This window comes from Candoia aspera, chromosome 1 (genome assembly GCF_035149785.1).
Source record: "Candoia aspera isolate rCanAsp1 chromosome 1, rCanAsp1.hap2, whole genome shotgun sequence".
Taxonomy (NCBI): Eukaryota; Metazoa; Chordata; class Lepidosauria; order Squamata; family Boidae; genus Candoia; species Candoia aspera.
The window spans coordinates 16,928,884-16,947,807 of NC_086153.1; the positions used below are offsets into that span (position 1 = coordinate 16,928,884).

General features: G+C 47.1%; 1 protein-coding gene across 4 annotated transcripts in view; it reads right to left on the minus strand.

Moving 5' to 3' along the window:
* Positions 1 to 2,935: 2,935 nt before the first annotated feature.
* Positions 2,936 to 18,924, minus strand: part of LOC134493586 (NADPH--cytochrome P450 reductase) — a 68,218-nt gene continuing 52,229 nt past the window's right edge. For 3 of the 4 annotated variants that reach the window (XM_063298273.1, XM_063298257.1, XM_063298265.1), the window contains exons 11-16: positions 17,916 to 18,097; positions 15,179 to 15,328; positions 12,916 to 13,183; positions 5,530 to 5,675; positions 5,058 to 5,143; positions 2,936 to 4,145 (exon numbers count right to left, since the gene is read on the minus strand). In XM_063298273.1, coding sequence (XP_063154343.1) covers positions 4,001 to 4,145; positions 5,058 to 5,143; positions 5,530 to 5,675; positions 12,916 to 13,183; positions 15,179 to 15,328; positions 17,916 to 18,097 — 977 coding nt within the window. In that variant the 3' untranslated portion in view covers positions 2,936 to 4,000. Of the gene's footprint in view, positions 4,146 to 5,053; positions 5,144 to 5,529; positions 5,676 to 12,915; positions 13,184 to 15,178; positions 15,329 to 17,915; positions 18,098 to 18,924 lie in introns of those variants that run through there. The other variant, XM_063298283.1, reaches the window with a different exon arrangement.

An 18,924-nucleotide genomic window follows, 5' to 3' on the forward strand; every position in this document is an offset into this window, starting at 1 on the left:
CATCATTCCTCCTGGGCTGCTTCTTTCCTCCCCATCTCCAGAAATGTTACCCTCTCCTTGATTTCTTCCTTACTATGAATGGGGGGAGGGGACAGTTCCCCAGCTACACTTTCAATACAGAACCTGCTTTTCCTCCTCTGTGTATACTTTCCGAAAGTCTGACACGATGACCAGTGGCTGGCAGATGATTTGCAACCCCTTCGTCGCGGTTCCCCTCCTGGGGTTGCCTTCTCAGCTGTTGAGAGGCCAAAGACCCAGGGCTCCTGCACCGTGCTGCTTTTTTGGAACATGGATTCACAAGCACCTAAGGACCGCACCTTGCCAGAAAAGCTGAAGATAGCCTTTATTTAACGATAGCTGGCCGAGCAGCGGCACTTGGCTGCCTCCGATTTCAGTCCATATTGTCATTTGTGTGTCTTAAATGTGTAATGGTTCTAAAGCTGGAAAAAGCTGGCCTACATCCAAACATGCATTGTCGTCTTTAAAAATGTATTCTTGTCATATTAAGGAAAAAAAGGTTGGAAAATAAAGAAAACGGAGAAGCCTGGGTCCCTGGCCTTTTTAGGCAAGGGAAAGAGCACTACATTAGGAACTTAAAATCTGGAATCTCAGGGATGTAACTCTTGATTCTCAACTATAGCACATAGATTCACTTGTACAATTCTGGGTTCTATTAAAAGGGGACTGTACACCATCATGTATCTCAGGCTACAACCCCACATTTTAAGAACACTGCTGAATCACACTAAAAACTTAGTTTAGCATTCTGCTCCTGGAATGACCAGCCAGATGCCACAAGTGGGCTACTTGTGGACCTCAGCAAATGGGGTTAAGAGGGTCCACATCCTTTTCAAGGGAACTTCATAGACACTGGAAGCAATTACATTGAAAACACATTTGAGAAAGGTGTGAACACAAAACATGTAGGGCCTAATTAGTACAAAATTTTCTTCGCTGGCCCTTGGAACTTTTTTCTCCCACTTTTTCTTCCATATTTGCATATATACATATATATCGGGCCAGGCTAGGCAATGCACAGCCATCTGCATGTTTTGGATTAAAACTGCCATCATCCCTTCAGCCTTGGTAGTGCTGCCTACACTCCTGAGGATGGAAGGTCGACATCATCTAGAGAACACGATTCCTGTCCCAATTTTAGAAGAGCAGCAGCTAAGGAAAGTCGTATTCTTTATGAAAACGGATACATCCTCCACGATCAAGTATACTGCCGTTGCAGGCGTATTTGTTGGGGTAGGCCGTCTTCAGGATGGTGCAATTTTTTTTTACAACCCAACAATTTTGTGTTTGAAAATTACACTATAGAATATTACTCTTGTTTTCTATAGCATATAGAGAGATTGTTGCTAGATGCTTCCTCAGAGTGTTTTGAGGGATGAGGATTAGCATATTTTGGATGGCTGCTGCAACACACATGTAAATATCAGTGACGTGCATGATTCCACAGTACAGGGGGTAGTTCTACATGTTCCAAATCAGTCTTCCCCAGTTCGATATTCTCAGAATGTGTGGGAGTGCATCTTCCCAAAGGTTGCATTGGGTTGGAATCTTGGGAGTTGTAGTCCTATTACATTTGGTTGGGGAAGGCTGCTGTAAGGGGACTTATAATGGATGAAACACAGGAATTATTCTGAATGTAAAGCATATCCTTTACTGAGTGATTTGGTCCTACCTTAATGAAAGGGGTTAGGTTAGAGTTGCCTGAACCTTTGGTCCCTTCATTTCTCCCCAGCTGTCCTAAATAGTGGCAGGTCATTTTCAAGAAGGCATCTGAACCTCACTCAAGAGTGGTCATTCAGAAGAACATGCAAGGTTGAGCTTAACATAACCGTAAGATAACACCAAATACTGTTTCTGTATTTTCTCCAGAGACCGATCCACATAAAGCCAGTTGTAGCAGTCTAGTTTGGAACTAACACAGCAGAAATAAATAGCTAGATTAAACTATTCCTGTTTAGGGCTACAGTGGCACACAAGCAAGAGTTAGAAGTCAGTCTTGGCCACTGCTATAACCAGTATCACTCCAAGAGAGCAGGGAACCTGGGAGCTCCTCCATGACATTCCCATGTGCTCACGAATATCTTCCTGCAGACTGGTATCTACTATCTCACTGACTCACTCCAGCCTTCCTCCTCGTGCGCGCTTAACAATTGTGCATAAACTCAACAGCTTTCCTGAGATTCTTGAGAAGTAGAAGAGCTACGTATCACCAACCTATCAATGGCAATATTGTCCAAAGCACCAGAATTTATTTCAGCAGTTTTGTATGGATGTTTTAAAGTAATATCATGGGTTTCCTCATCCGTTGAAAAACAGGAGTTGAAGATAGCAAAATATAATCTCCCAGTGGAGGGTGATCATTTCTCCAAATACAGGACATGTTGTGACTGAGGATAGAAACACTGCCTTGTAACCAGCAGAAGCTGGTATTCTGGTGGAAATATACCCTGAAAAAAGTCCCAGGCATGCTGTACTGCAGTAATGGAACTTTTCAGCTGCTTGCTTCATTCATTCATTCATTCATTCTACACAATTTGCCTACCACTTCCATCCTAGTGGACTCTAGGCAGTAAGTAAATTACAACAATAAATATACTACAGAGCAGTGTTTCTCAACCTTGGGAAATTGTGGACTTCAATTCCCAGAATTCCCCAGCCAGCATGCTTCTGAGATTCTGGAATTCTGGGAGTTGAAGTCCAAACATCTTAAGGTTCCCAAGGCTGAGAAACACTGCTATAGAGGAAAAAAGTACACACTGGCTCACGGGCAGCCCTAGAAAGTTAAATTATAACCAAAGGATACATAAATAAAGTTGGTTTTTATGAAGCAAAGCTTCCTCACCTTCTGTTTTAACAGCATGGCTTCAGCTACAAAACCCCTCACCCCTCTTCCCAGCAAAAGTCCACGCAAAGTCAAAAGAGGCAGAACAAAAGAATCGGGGGTTATTTTATTTCGAGAACAAGTTTCCTTAAAATTATGTACGATCAGTGGGCAGACTGCTTGACCAGTTTCCAAATGCACACGTCATTAGGCACCAGGCAGCAGCTTCAACAGGGTGGGTCAAGTGATGGCAAGCAAATTAGAGTCCAGAAGTGCAGCACAGGACTGAAGGTGTCAGAGCCAGGATCAGCCTCAGTCCGCAAGGGAGAGACAGAAGGGGTGGCTTGGAGAGAGATCAGACTCATGTGAAAGGAGCTTCCCCCAGGAGGGGAAGAACAAAGGAAGTGAGATAGCACAAGCAGGTTCTTCTCTGGTCCACACGGAGGCATAGCATCCAGCTCCACCATCACCTTCCACAACTGCCTTCTAACACATAGGAAGGTGAGGGTTTCATTTTACTGGTTCTTCTTGTAAACCACTGCTACTATCCCTTTCCTTCCAAATGATTTCCTTTGCCTCCTTTCCCAGATAATTCTGGATCAGACATTTCCCTGGCAACCACCCGACCATGAATCCCAACAGTGCAGGTCACCAGCTGCTGACAAAAATGCAAACCGTTGCCACTGCATTCTTCAGTGCACCCCAGGAAAGACCCAAGCCGGTTGATCAGGCTAAATGAGAGAGTGTTGAAGGGCCAAGGCCATCTATGCACCATTTCCACTAAAGCACAGATGTCTGTGAGATGAGGCAGGAAGGGCATTCCTTTTCGGAAAAGTTTGTCGTCTAAAGAAGGGACAGGAAACCCACGCTGAGATATATCCGCAGCAGCTACCGGCCAAAAGAAAGGAAGGGCGAGAGAGAGAGACATACTGGTGTTTCTCCACTGCTCTGAGAATCTAGCTCAAGGCAGCTAGACCTTGCCACAGAAAACCAAAGCCTACTAAACTCACCCTGCAGAAGAGTCTAACAGGGAATGGGTAGGAGCCAGGGAAAGCCAAGGTATGCACAGAGGCACAGTTCCCTGGAGGCAGAATGTTGAGTCCTCGCCCTGCTCTTCCACCAGCCACCTGAGAGACCCCTCCTTTCTGCAGTAAGTGCCCGCTAACTCCAAATATCCAAGGAGTAGCGGCCCTTGGTCATCAGTTTCTTGACATAGTCCACGGCCTGCTGCTGGTTCATCTTCCCATATTCAGCTACAATCTCAATAAAGGCGTTCTGCACATCCCGGGCCATGTTGCGTGCATCACTGGAAGGAGGAAAAAAAAGAGGGTAAAGGGTGAGTCAGACAGAGAAAAGCAGTGGCTAGATCTCAAGGCAGGTAACATTCAACAAGCGGGCTTGGAGAAACGGCATCTTGCCGATTTCTGAGGAATCTGGCGCAGACACAAATTCTGCCTCTCAACACTGTGGAGGAAAACAGGACCTGAAGATGGGCAGGTGCAAGCTGAGGATAATAGTATTTCACAGATACAGCTGACAAAAGCATGCTAAACAACCAACTGCATGCAGAAGGTCCCATTTCGGCCCCCCCACTTATTTCCAGGCAGAGCTAGGAAATACTCCTGCCTGAATCCCCAAAGAATTGTGCCACTCTTCCTTTGACTGGGACATGGGAATAGAATTCCTTCAACTAAGCCAGCTTGATAGGAGCTGTAATTCAATGCATGAATAGACACTAGGTCAGCTGGGGGGTTGGAATGGCATAAGAAAGCTTGTTAGATACACAGTTGGCTATCTCTTGAAACAAAATCAAGGAACCTCCTGATGAAGATAAAGGCTTAAGTTTGTGGGGAAGATGGATGGGTGCCTTATTATTATGGGACTGACTGGCGTTCAGTCAACATATTCAGGGAAGTCATCGACTTCACTTACTTGGATTATTTTGAATATTGTTGTGCTTTCTGCAAATTCTTCAGAAAATTCTGCAAATTCATATTGATAATTCACACACTTTGTAAGCTACCTAACCCTTCCTGGTACCCTCAGATATCTTGCATTATTAATACCAGAATTCCCAGCCAGCACTGCAATGCTATTTTTTTTCTTCCAACTGTTCTGCCCCAGGGGCAAAACTACTAATTACTCGTTTCCAAGTCAATTTCTGACCGTTCACTGCTGTAAGAAAACTTGTGAGCAAGAACAGCCCTAGCATCCTCACCCGCACACGTAGATGTGACCGTTGCCTTCGTGGATCAACTTCCAGACATGCTCCTTGTTCTTCTTTAGCAGGTGCTGCACATAAATCTAAAGAGACAAAATTGGGTGTCAATGGAGCCTTAAGAGCTGCGTGTATCCTATGATCTTGTCTCCTTTGGCATAAAAACTGGCATCTGCTTTTAAAAAATGGTAGATATGAGGACTACAAAAGCAATTCTGAAAAAAATAATAAAAAATACCTGGTTCAGAAATCAGGTGAACCAAACTGATAGCAGGGGAGGAGATCGGAAATGAAAAATGTTCTTACCAACATTTTCTGGAATTATGGAAAACACAGGTATATTTCGTTTCGTTTCGTTTTTTTCCTCAATAGAACATGATTATCCAAGCACAAAGCATACAAGCAACCTCAGCCCATTTTTCAAGCAGTCCCAGGCCCAAGATGGTGGAACATCTGGACGGAGCAGGCTTACCTTTTCCGGTTGGTCCCTCGAGAAAGCCACATTGAGTTGAGTAAGGGCCCCATCTTTGACAAATTTGGCAAGTTCTTCTCTATAGATATAGTCCTCCTTCTCGTGCCGGCAGCCGTAATACAACACAGTCTCCCCAACGTCCTTGCCTAGAACACAAGGGCATAGTCCCCAGTCCAGAGCTGCTGAGTGACCAGATGCATCCCTGCAGCAAATAGCAGCTCTAAAACATGCTTCTTCTGATCTCAAGTTCAGAAAATGTAACTGTGCTAGTGATCAGCTGTTTGGGAAAGCCTGGATGAAATCACAGCTGAAGAACTGAAATCATCAAAGATGGACATCTGAAAGCTATTTGCCGGTAACTGCTCTGATGGCGGAGAAAGGGACACTGGGTGGGGGAAGAGGAAGGTAAGAACTAGCAACCTTCTATTTTCTGCAAAGTGAAAGGTGAAGAGAATTACTATAGCAGTGTTTGTCAACCTTGGCCACTTGTAGATGTGTGGACTTCAACTCCCAAACTTCCCAACTCCCAGCATGGCTGGCTAGGGAATTCTGGGAGTTGAAGTCCACACATCTTCAAGTGGCCAAGGTTGAGAAACAGTGTATTACAGGATTATTAAGATGGGGAAGTTCTCTTACTCCGGTTTCTGCTCAAAACAATACACCCAAATGTAGGTGTGTCAAAGCCAGGGCAATGCAGAAGACTTTCACTCCAATTTGGCTATGAGAGAGAGATTATTTGGGTTGCACTGTCAGCACCATTGAACTCCTTCCTTTGAAAAGTCATTTTTCTCCTTCACCGAGTGCTTTTACATAAGGCATGGACTGACTGATTAACCCAAACTACCCAAACTGGGTGCCCCTGGTCACATTATTGGGGCGACAGGAACTGCAGCTCCATTATAACTGGATGGCAACCCACTGGCAGCTGCGATAGATTACACCAAATTGTATGTTTTTGTTTGCAAAGCAGATCAACGTGAACTGTTTTTCAAAAAAGTCAGTCATGGATAAATAAAACATGGACTTTGTAAGCCGCCCAGAGGCTGCTGGAGTGGGCGGTGTCACGTTCCCCGTTTCAATGTTCTGTTAACATCGTAACGTTTCACATGTCAAACCGTTTTCCGTGTATACCCGTCTTGCTCATGGCTGGGTTTTTCCATTCCTCCGCTCTGTTTTGTTTTGGAACTTTGGAATGTATGTTTGGGTTTGTGCTTCTGTTCAAGGTTACTTTCCCAGGCGCGTGTAACGGTTCCTAGCACCTGGGAGGGGGTGCTTGCTGACGGGTGCTTGGGGCGGGACTGGATTGAAGGCAAGGCTTTTAAGTTTGTATTTGGCGCGCTTTTGCTCATTCTCAGCTTTCTCTGTATTTGCATACTATTCCTTTAATAAATCAGTAATCTTTAAGCCCGAGCTTGTGAGACTGAGTATTTGGGATTAGGCAACCATTACATAAAGCTGAGAATCATTTAATTACTTTCCGCTAGCCCCATCCAAAGTTGGGTAGAGAGGAGCGCTAGCGATGATCGAACTTCCGCTTCGCGAGAGTGAGGGGAGCGAAGAAGAGCCGGACTCGACGAAGACTCTGATAGCTCCAACTTCAAGAGCGCAAAGGGCAGCACGTCGGGAGAGGCGAGATGTCCAACTGAATGATCTATTGTTAGCGGTGCAGGGTGCCACAGGGGGTGTACTCCAACCCCAACCCGAGGTGGAAGCAGCACCGGGGAGGGGATCTCCACAGCCATCCTGGGAACCCGAAATCCCCTTATCACCGAGGGTGGTGGTGACCAATAGACCCTTAGAAGAGCCTGTCACCCCTGCCCGCATGAAAGCAATAGAGGACAAAATGGATATGATAGTGACCCTCATAAAAGATGCCACCAGAGGCTCGGGGTCCCTGCAGGAAGACTGGGAAGAGGACCCCTCTCAGCTGGTTCCCCCCCGACGGAGTTCCCTGTCATTCAGGGGAAGAAGTAAGACTCGAGCTCCCTGGCAATTGGGGGGAAGGGAGTCAAGGGCGCCCAGAGATCGGCCACCCCTGGCGGCTCGACGCACGTTGTTGTTTGCAGAGCCACCACAGCCGGTGGAGCCGGTAAGGACCTTCCCACCCTTTGGGGTGAAGTTTGATGGGGACCCTACCACGCTCTCCTTCTTCATTACAAATGCTAGACATTATATGGAGGATTGGGGTTGAAATTTTCGCTCTGAACAAGGCAAGATTAATTTCATTGCCAACAAGCTGAAGGGGAGGGCAGCTGATTGGTATGTACAGCTGTGCCAAGCTGAGGCCACGGAGTTAGAGGACTTTGATGAGTTTCTGTGGGCGCTGAAACAGCACTTTGAAGACCCATTGGCCCAAGAGCGAGCGAAAAACGCCCTAAGAAAACTTTACCAAGGAACCCTCTCTGTCGCAGACTACGCTTTAGAATTTAAAGCCCTGGCGGGAAAGGTGGAAGACTGGTCCCAGTCGACTTTGGTGGAGATGTTCAAGCAAGGGCTGGAGACGGAAATCTTCCGTTGGGCTTTGTGTAGGGACGATCCTAAAACGTTATATGGCTGGATTCAGTTGGCAGGCAGTGCGGAAAGCGCTCTACAAATGTATGCCCAGAGCAAGGAACTGAGACAAACCCGAGCCGCTAAGGGGGCTCGTGCTGCTGGATATTCGAGTCGCCCTAAACCAAAACCCTGGGAGGAAGAAAGGGAACGATGATTTGCAAAAGGGCAGTGCTTAAGATGCGGGAAAGATGGGCATCGTGCTACTTCGTGCCCAAGACGCCGACCAGAGGAACGGCCCGGGAAAGCGCCGGGAAAATCGCCATCCCTGCCGCGCAAGATGAAGGCTGCCTGTGCTGAACTCGACCCTCCAGACCTCCCATTCGGGGATAAGGAAGAGGAATTACAATTTGACCAACCGGCGGGAAACGCCTTCCACCTGCCCTGAAGGGCGCCGTTGGGCAGGTGGAAGAAACCGGGCGCGACCACGATTCGGTGAGTGGGAACTTCCCTACAATGACTGTCAAAGTAAAATTGGGCTCTAGAACCAAGATTGTCGAAGTCTGGGCCATGCTGGACTCGGGTTGTTCTCGTTCGCTGATGCATCCTGATGTCGTAGCTGCCCTAGAACTGCCCACATTCCCTCTGCCACAGCCCATGATCTTCACGCAATTGGATGGGACCATGGCGGGAGGGAAAGCAGTCACTCACTCTACAGGACTGGTGGCTTTACAGATGGGCACCCATTGGGAGAAATTGCCTTTTGTCATAGCTCCGGTGGGGGGCCCTTTGGTGATTTTGGGAATGCCTTGGTTTGTGCAACAAAACCCTTTTATCAATTGGCTGCATAGAACTGTAACGTTTGCTGATGGATTTTATAAAGTACCTGAAAAGGACTTGTTAGAGGACATGGAGGGAGGACGGGTGGCTAACACTACAGTACAAACCCTTTCGCCACTAGAAGGGCTGCCTAGCCAATACCAAGATCTGGCTGATGTGTTTGGGGAGAAGGAAGCAGATCGCTTGCCACCTCACCGGAAAACAGACTGTGCCATTGAGTTCTTACCTAATGTAAAGTTACCTCACCCAAAAATTTATCCCATGTCCCCCAAAGAGCTAACTACGCTGAGGGAGTTCATTGACAAAAACCTGGCTAGGGGTTTCATTGAGCCGGCAAACTCCCCGGTGGGGGCCCCTGTCCTCTTTAGACCAAAAAAGGATGGCTCATTGAGGCTCTGTACCGATTTCCGCAGGCTCAATGCAGTCTCAATATTAAATAAATATCCTTTGCCCCTTATCAAAGATATGTTATCACATCTGGCCAGAGGCAAAATCTTCTCAAAATTGGATCTGAGAGAAGCCTATTTTCGCATTCGCATAAGGGAAGGGGATGAGTGGAAAACAGCATTTAACTGTCCTCTTGGGGCTTTCCAATGCAAAGTCTTGCCCTTTGGTTTATCGGGGGCACCTGGGGTTTTTATGCAACTTATCAATGAGGTCTTGCACGACCACCTATTTAAGGGAGTACTGGTGTATTTGGATGATGTATTGATTTATACTGAAACCATGTCAGAACATATTCACTTGGTGCGTCAAGTGCTTACTAAATTGAGAAAAGCGGAGTTGTATGCTAAACTGTCCAAGTGTGCCTTCCATCAGTCACAAATCGATTATCTAGGATATAGAATTTCCGCTAAGGGCATTGAAATGGACCCTGCCAAGGTGGAAGCGATTGTGGCATGGGAGCCTCCACGTACCAGGAGACAATTACAAAGTTTCCTTGGATTCGCCAATTTCTATAGGGCATTTGCCCAAAATTTTGCGGAAATCGCCCTCCCCCTTACTGAACTTTTGAAAACTAAAGCGCAGGGGGATACGCGATGCTCTAAAAACCCAGGAGCGCTCCTTAAGTGGACTCCAACCTGCCAACAGGCATTCGAGGCGCTCAAACAAATCTTCACTACCGAGCCCATTTTGCAGCATCCAGACCCCACCAAGCCTTTCGTCGTACAGGTGGATGCCTCCGATTTCTCCGTTGGGGCGCTACTGCTCCAGTCAGACCGATCTGGCACCTTAAAACCCTGTGCTTACTTCTCTCGCAAGTTCACCGAAACAGAGAGACGGTGGCATGTTTGGGAAAAGGAGGCTTTTGCTGTAAAAACTGCTTTAGAAACTTGGCGCCACTTATTAGAAGGGGCTTCAAACCCTTTTGAAGTCTGGACTGACCATAAGAACCTGGAAGCATTAAGCACCAGTCAAAAACTCAGCCCCAAACAACTTCGCTGGGCTGAGTTTTTCAGCCGTTTTGACTTCACCCTCAAATTCATACCAGGCAAGAAAAACTTTTTAGCTGATGCGCTGTCACGCAGACCCCAAGATGCTGGCCCAGGGCCAACCGTTCAGGGTACTGTCTGGACGGAAAAACAACTGAGTCTGGCAGCGGTGACACGTAGCCAAGCGCGAGCGCAACAAACCCAGCCTCAAGCCGCTCCGCCTCCCTCCCGGTCACCGCGCTTGCCAATTCCATCAGACTTGCAACAACAGTTGCTACTCCACCTTAAAACCGATACTTGGTTGCAAGCCAACCTACACACAGTAACTTTCACTGACGGTTTCGCCTGGCGCAACAATCGTCTCTATGTGCCTGACGCCTTGCGGAAAACAATCCTCCAGCGTTGCCACGACGACAAGTTAGCTGGACATTTTGGATATCTAAAAACACTTCACCTAGTTCGGCGTCAATTCTGGTGGCCAACTTTGCTAAAAGACCTTAAAGCATATGTCACTGCATGCCCTGTCTGTGCGGCTACAAAGCGCAAGACAGGCAAGCCTCAAGGTCTCCTCCAACCGGTGGCCACCCCATCCTTCCCATGGCAGGACATATCCATGGACTTTATTGTCAACCTACCCCCCAGTCAACGAAAAACGGTCATTTGGGTGGTAAAAGATTTTTTTTCTAAACAAGCGCATTTCATCCCATGCGCCTCTATCCCCACCGCGCAACAGCTGGCACGCCTCTTCCTCGTTCACGTGTACCGCCTTCACGGTATCCCCGCCCGTTTGGTGAGTGACAGGGGCACACAATTTACGTCACAATTTTGGCAGGCATTTTTAAAACTGCTTGGCACCAAACAAGCCCTATCCACCGCTTGGCATCCGGAAATGGATGGATCTACTGAGGCAGTTAATTCCACTCTTGAGCAATACCTTCGGGCTTTTGTCAATTACCAACAGGACAACTGGGTGGACTTACTCCCGTTTGCTGAAGTCACTTACAACAACGCCGTGCATCAGAGCACTGGGCAAGTTCCCTTTAAGGCTGTCTTCGGGCGGGAGTTCGTCCCAATCCCTGAACTCCCGCACCCGCAGCCCCTACCAGCCTCTCTCACTGACTGGGCTGACACTCTCAAAGACTCGTGGCTAAACATTCAACAAGCTCTGCACCATGCCCAAACCACCTACAAACGTCATGCCGATGCTAAACGCTCCCGCGAACCGACGTTTGCTGTGGGGGATAAAGTCTACTTATCCACAAAATTCATCAAGTCACCACAACCCTCAAAGAAACTTGGCCCTAAATTTGTGGGTCCTTTTCCGATTGTTGCACAAATTAACCCGGTTACTTTTAAACTGGATTTACCCCATAACCTCAAACGTTTACATCCTGTTTTCCATTGCAGCTTGCTCAAGCCCTATCTACGCTCGGACCGCTGGCATCCGCATCTGGCTCCACCACCTCCGATCATGATTGACAGCCAACAGCACTTCGAGGTCACTGAAATCCTTGACTCCCGCCGCCTGCGTTCCACCTTGCAGTACCTCGTTCACTGGAAACACTTCCCCCATCCTGAATGGGTTTCTGCTCCTGATGTTCACTCACCCCGCCTCGTTGCTCGTTTTCATTCTGCCTACCCCAACAAACCGGCTCCTTAGCACTGTTCTGGGGGGGGGGGGCAATATGTCATGTTCCCCGTTTCAATGTTCTGTTAACATCGTAACGTTTCACATGTCAAACCGTTTTCCGTGTATACCCGTCTTGCTCATGGCTGGGTTTTTCCATTCCTCCGCTCTGTTTTGTTTTGGAACTTTGGAATGTATGTTTGGGTTTGTGCTTCTGTTCAAGGTTACTTTCCCAGGCGCGTGTAACGGTTCCTAGCACCTGGGAGGGGGTGTGTGCTGACGGGTGCTTGGGGCGGGACTGGATTGAAGGCAAGGCTTTTAAGTTTGTATTTGGCGCGCTTTTGCTCATTCTCAGCTTTCTCTGTATTTGCATACTATTCCTTTAATAAATCAGTAATCTTTAAGCCCGAGCTTGTGAGACTGAGTATTTGGGATTAGGCAACCATTACAGGCGGCCATAATAAATAGGAGGAGGAGGAGGAGACGGAGATTTACGCTCAGCAAGAACACAAGGCGATACCAGCAAGAACGGGCAGAACCTTTACTTAGTTGAGGATCCTGTTTCTCACTGCAACAAGCCAGATGTCAGCCAGCTGTTTTTAGGGAGGCCTTAAAGCAAGGCACAAAAGCAGTTGTGCACACACCTCTAGGGCCACCATAGTGAAGTGAACAAGGTGTTGGATGTGGTGTAGGGAGACGCTAATTCAAGCCTCCACTCAACCACAGGCTCACCAGGTATGGCTCTGGGCCAGTCACTCTATCAGCCCAAACCGCTTCACAGGGGGGTTGTTTTGACGATAGTGAGACAAGACCCTCCCAAAAGCTGCCTTGAGCTCTCAGAGAAAAGTCAGGAGAGGAATGCAGTAACTAAGATAATCAGCATACTGCCTCTGTCGATGGGTGCTCTATTTCACCACCACAGAGAAGAATCCATGGATTTTCCTGGCTTGCTTTCCAAACAATTTAACCTGGGGGCCCCTGTTGCTCAGCACTCACCTTGCTGTTTGAGCCAGCCCCGCTCCTGGATGAAACCGATGAAGGGAGCGATCCCTGTACCAGGTCCAACCATGAGGACAGGAGTGTTAGATTTGAAGGGCAGCCGGAACTGGGATTTCCGGACATACAAGGGCACCAGAGATTTGTGCCCATTCTCGTTGGGCTGCTTGTTCTTCAGCCAATTAGTAGCCACTCCTTTGTTAACTCGGTTCGTCTTGGTGGGGTACTCCACGACAACGGCACAGATATGGATGGAGTCTGGGTGGACCTGGAGAGGGGGTGGAATGCAAGGGAGCCATTAGCAGCTTTTAGAGGTAACAGCCAAGTCCCAGTTGCATTTACACGACACACTTCACTTGGGGACAGAATTAACCTCTTTCCAGAGTTCACACTGAATCATAAACTAACCAAATGAACTGAGGGCACATAACACACTGAGCTACATAAAGCCTTTTTTTTTTTAATCCATTCAATTGTGTCCGATTCTCAGAGACTGCCTGGACAAGACCCTGCAGTTTTCTTGGCAAGGTTTTTCAGAGGTGGTTTGCCATTGCCTTATTCCTAGGGCTGAGAGAAAGTGACTGGCCCAAGGTCACCCAGCTGGCTTTGTGCCTAAGGCAGGACTAGAACTCCCGGTTTCCCAGTTTCTAACCTGAAGCCCTAACCACAACACCAAACTGGCTCTCACATAAAGCCAGGTTAGAACCAACATTCAGACAAGAACTGGGATCTGGGTTTCCTTGGAGCGCAGGGAGGAAGAGAAGCACAGAATTGAGGACTGGATTCCAACGTCAACAGTGAAAGATACTGAGGTTTGACTTACAAGTTTCTAGTTTTCACAAGTAACTGAAAATATGCTCAATATTTATGCAATGTCTCGGTGGATTCTCAGACATTAGGAACCAACGAATAAGAGAGATGGGCAGCCTTGTAAGCCATCCAGTCCGTACCCTTGCTTGATGCAGGAAATCTGGAAATCCAGAATTAACGACACATCCAGAGAGCCATCCAGTCTCTGCCTGAAGACCTCTAACGTAGTAGTATACAGCCCTCAACTTTTCCGATCGATCGCTTGATTTTGAACCATCAGGTTGGTATCAATTCTTAGCAGCCATATAGATAGATTTGCTCCATGACGATCTGTTCCTATTGGTTCCAATTTTCACACTGTACTTACTGGAAACTTAGTATCAGAAGAAGCCTTCTAATATTCAGTTGGCATCAACCTTCCTGCATATGAAGATCCTGAAATCTAGATCTCCCTTTCAAGACAGCAGGGAACAAATATTTGCCTTCTTACAACTCTGGGTTTTGAGGAGCATTTCCTTTTCTTCTCTCTGCATCTGCTCTCCATGCCCCTGACCACCTTTGCTGCCTTTATCTGAACCCATTTTAGTTTGTCTCATTCTTTTTGTAGTGCTCAAAACTTGACACAGGACTCCAGTCCAGCTCTGACCTGGTATGAAATAGAGCAGGACCATTACTTCCTTTGGTGAGAGTAGCATAGGCTAAAATTAGAAGAATCTTTGCAGCTGCATTACAGGTAATCCTTGACTTACGACCATTCGTTTAATGATGGCCTGTAAGACACTTCCGAGTGTTGCGAAACGTTGCACCACCACCCCATGGTTACATGATCGCATTTTGGGCACTTGGCAACTGGCTCACATTTACAGCTGGTTGCAGCATCCCACGGTTACATGATCGTGTTTTGTGACTTTTTTTACCATTTTCCTCAGGTCACGTGGTGACTTGACTTATGACCGCAACAACTTACAATGGAAATTCTGGTCTCAATTGTGGCCGTAAGTCAAGGACTACCTGTACTGGTTTGCTGGAAAAGATTACAAGGGGGCAGGGCCCCCCTCCATGCCTCATTATGTCTTTCCTTGAAGTTAGTGAAATCATTTAACCCCCTTCTTTTTACAAACCACTTTTTTCTAATAAAGCATTTGTAAGAGCTGTAGTCCAACTCCTGACATCTTTAAACTTCTCATCAACAACCGTCCAGGCTGCGGCATTGCAGCAGAATTCTCATTGTTGCTGGAGTCTGGGAGAAGGCTCACATGAAACACCAACAGTCACTGCAGCTGGCATAGGGAAAGTGAAAGGTCATTTTTGACTGGGGCAAAAGCACACGGATCGGGACTGGGTGGACAGAAGAATTAAAGTACACCTATTGTAGTAAAAAAAAGTAAGGGAAAAAAATACATTGGGCTGTGAACCAGGAGAACTCTTGGTATGCCTTCCCAGTGGTGCTCACCTTGGATGTAGAAGCAATGGAGTAATAGCGAGCTTGAAGACGGGGAAGCAGTTCACAAAGGTGGTCAATAGGAGGCCGCAGAGAAGGTGTGTCCTGCAGGATAGCCAGGATATTCCTCCTGGCCTCAACAACCCAGCTGAGGTACGAAGTCTGGATCAAGCAAACATTTATGTTAGGGGAGAAAGAGATCAGTGTGAACTTATTTTCAGAAAAGTCAGTTCTAGACAAATCAAAGATGGTTTGCAGTCAGTGAGAGCGCAAAGTGAAGCCAGTGAGTTTGGACTGAAGATCTGCCTAGCTTAGGATCCTATAGGTCACCACAATCAGCCAGGTGGGCAGCCAGATATATCAATCTATACAGTCGTGTCCGATTCTCAGAGACTGCCTGGACCAATCCCTGCAGTTTTCTTGGTAAGACTTTTCAGAAGTGGTTTGTCTTTGCCTGCTTCCGAGGGCTGAGAGAGAGTGACTGGCCCAAGGTCACCCAGCTGGCTTTGTGCCTAAGGCATGACTAGAACTCCCGGTCTCCTGGTTTCTAGCCTGGTGTCTTCACCACTACACCAAACTGACTCCCACTGTTTTTAGGAAAGCCTTAAAGAGAGGAATAAAAAGACACACCCCATCCCCAACACACACCAGTATATTTGGAGCTGGTGTAGTGACATGATAAATGCATTGGAGCAGAGAGACTTCGATGCAAACTCCCACTTAATCCCGGAGCTCAGCAAATAACACTGGCCACTCGTTCTCTCAGCCCTAACTTGCCTTACGAGGCTGCTGTTAAGGAGTTAAGATTAGGGAAGAATCCCCATTAAGTTGCCTTCACTTCTCAGAGAACAGGCAGGTAGAAATGCAATAAATCAATTATCAACATCCTACCTCTGCAATAGGAGGAGGTATACTATAGAAGTGAATGATCCATAGATTTCTCCGGTTTGTCTTTCCAGCTTATATTAAGGCACCCTAAAATTTGGGAAGAATCTTTGTGGCTACAGCACAAAGTTGTTGCACAAGATTACCAGGAGTCACGGAAGGGCCAACAACTTGCATGTCTTCTTGTAAAAGAGAGCTTCCAAAAAGCACTGTATAGCAGGGAGGGGACAAGGAACATGGACACCTCCATGACACAAGGCCCTTTCAGCATTGGCAACCTGTCATGAAATGCCCTCCCAACAGAGACTCACCTGGCACCTACTCTTTGATCTTTTCAGTGCTAGGTGAAGATTTTCCATTCTCCTAGAGTTTTTTTTAAAGAGTTGATGCCTCTTAGATCCTTGCATTGCTGTTTGCTCTGGTTTTCTTTTGTTACTGCATTTAGTCGGTTTTAGATCTTACTAGACGGACAGTCTCAGCATTTTACGTGATTATGCACTCAAAGAATTTCTATTACTGAGCACAAGGGCAGAAGTGTTTGGTCACTGTTCTACCCCACACAGCAAAACCTGGCCATGTGTGAGTCATGACTGATCTGCATATGACAATCCTCTCTCACCTGGCCTTGGATAACCTAAAGCGGACTTTCCCAGCCTGGCTGTGCTATTTGCAAATGATGGAGCTTGTTTATCCTGCTGGAAGTGCATCCTGTTGGAGGAGGCTGATCTATGTCTTGATTTTTCTCAAGCCTCTTAATGGGCCTTTAATCTGAAGCTAGTTTTCACTCTGGAAGTCCACTGCTCTGTGGAAGAGCACCTGCCTTGAAACCAAGCAACTCAGCTTCTGAGTTCCTGGTATCTCTAGTTAAAAGATCCATGGAACGGAGACCATGGAGAACCACCATCAAGCAGAGTGGAGGGCACTAGACTCAAGTGATCTCATTTCTACAGAAATGGTCAACCTTTGGGGTTGAGAATGCTCATGCCATGATGGAGGCCATTTTCCTTCAAGCAGACAGGACTAGCAAAAGACAAACACTACACTCAGTTTAATTTAAAATCTGAAGCAGTTAACAGCACTAATCCCTATGTATTTAATAACTATTCTCCTTCTGTCACATTAAAATTTACAGTTCAGTGGCAACTTTAGTAAGGGGTGGCAAAGCAGTGTGGATTTTTCATAGGTTGGAACAGCAATCCTGACAACCCAGATGCTGCCCTATTCTATTTCTGCCTTACCAGTAGAACATGCTGGAAAACTCCCAGTGAGATATGGGCTGAGCATGTCTACCTTCCCATCTGGCATTTCTCCACTGAAAACAGCTTCTGTGCTGATTTATTTAGTTATTTATTTTTCAAATTTCTATCACCACCCATCTCACCAAAAAGGGGGGCTCTGGGTGGTTTACAATAAAATTAACAATTAAAACCATAAGACACATAAATTACAGTACAAACGACCAATACAAAGAGAGAATAAAATAGATATAAAATCCAAGTCACGATAAGATCTTGTTGAGTAGGGAGGGCTCTACAGCACCAGCCACCCCCAGGAAGAACTATTGCCCTTCCCATCCCAGATGAGGCGGCCTGGGATTTTGCTTGTCTGAGTCAAAGAAAATTGGAAATCCCCTGTATCCACCAATTCCAACAAAGGAATCCTCCTTCAAAGGATCAATGGAATTTGCTGATCTGGGCTGCAAAAATACAGAGGACCACCAGATGGCAGTGTACAGAGTTTGTGCCTCTGTCTTTGCCATCATCTAGTGGTGGCCTGGATTGCTGCAGCTCAGATCTGGTGGCTGTAATCACAGATGCCATTTTGTTAATCTTAGGGAAAGCAGCAAAAGTAGATCAGTACCCACCTTGCCTTCAGCAGAGGAGGAAGCCATCTTGCGCAGCTGCTCCTGCTCAGTGGCATCTGTGGCATATTGTGCCAACTCATAAAGAACATTAGTGCGTGGTGGGTTAGTGATGTCCAAATAGTAGGTCAGGGCTGTGCGGTATGAAGTTGGGCAAGGGAATGGGTGCTTCTTGTTGGATTCCTCTGCAGAGGAGAGGAGAGAGGAAGAGTTCAGAAATCCAAATAAATGCCTCTGAATCCGGCATAAAGAGTCCAAGCAACAGTCCTGATCTCCGTAAAGGATTGCAACTGCCTGGCTGAGACCGAAAGGGGAGATCAACCACAGCTCTCACAGTGATAACCAATGGCTAACAACCTGGGCTTCCTCCACACAGATGCAAAGACTAAACATCAGCTTTCTAACAGGAACCCAAAGTCCGATCCCAGCCTTCCCCAACCTAGCATGACCACCACTAAGAACTATGGGAGTTTAAGTCCATACGTCTGGACAGCATTCCTATTCGGAAAGGCATCCTACCCAATTCTTGATTCTACAGTCAACCTGCAGGTTTTGCTGCACCAACGTTGTTCTATTGCTTTGATAGTTAATGGAGACCAGAACCATGTGCCCCATTGCACAATGCAGGCTGGTCAGGCTGGTAGAAACAGCATGAAATGATTTCAATAAAGCATCCAATTTCCAAAGTGTGTCATGCCCCGTTCTAAGGCATACATGCCCTACAACGTGATCATGCCTTCCTGTTGGAAGGGAGGGGCAGGAAGCATGCATAGGCTGCCCCCCTCAAGAACAGATTGCACGGGTGGCACGCCCAAGGCCGGGCGGCCATCAACATAATCACCAGCCACTCCAAAGGGCCCCAGGGCATTCACCTGGGGCGCACACAGAAGGAGGATAATGGCAGTTGGACGGCCCCACCCGAATCACCCATCAAGAGGGCCGGGAACGGACACACGGACAGGGGGGGCGGAAAGGGGCAAGGCCTACACACGTGTATATAAAGGGAAGGAGC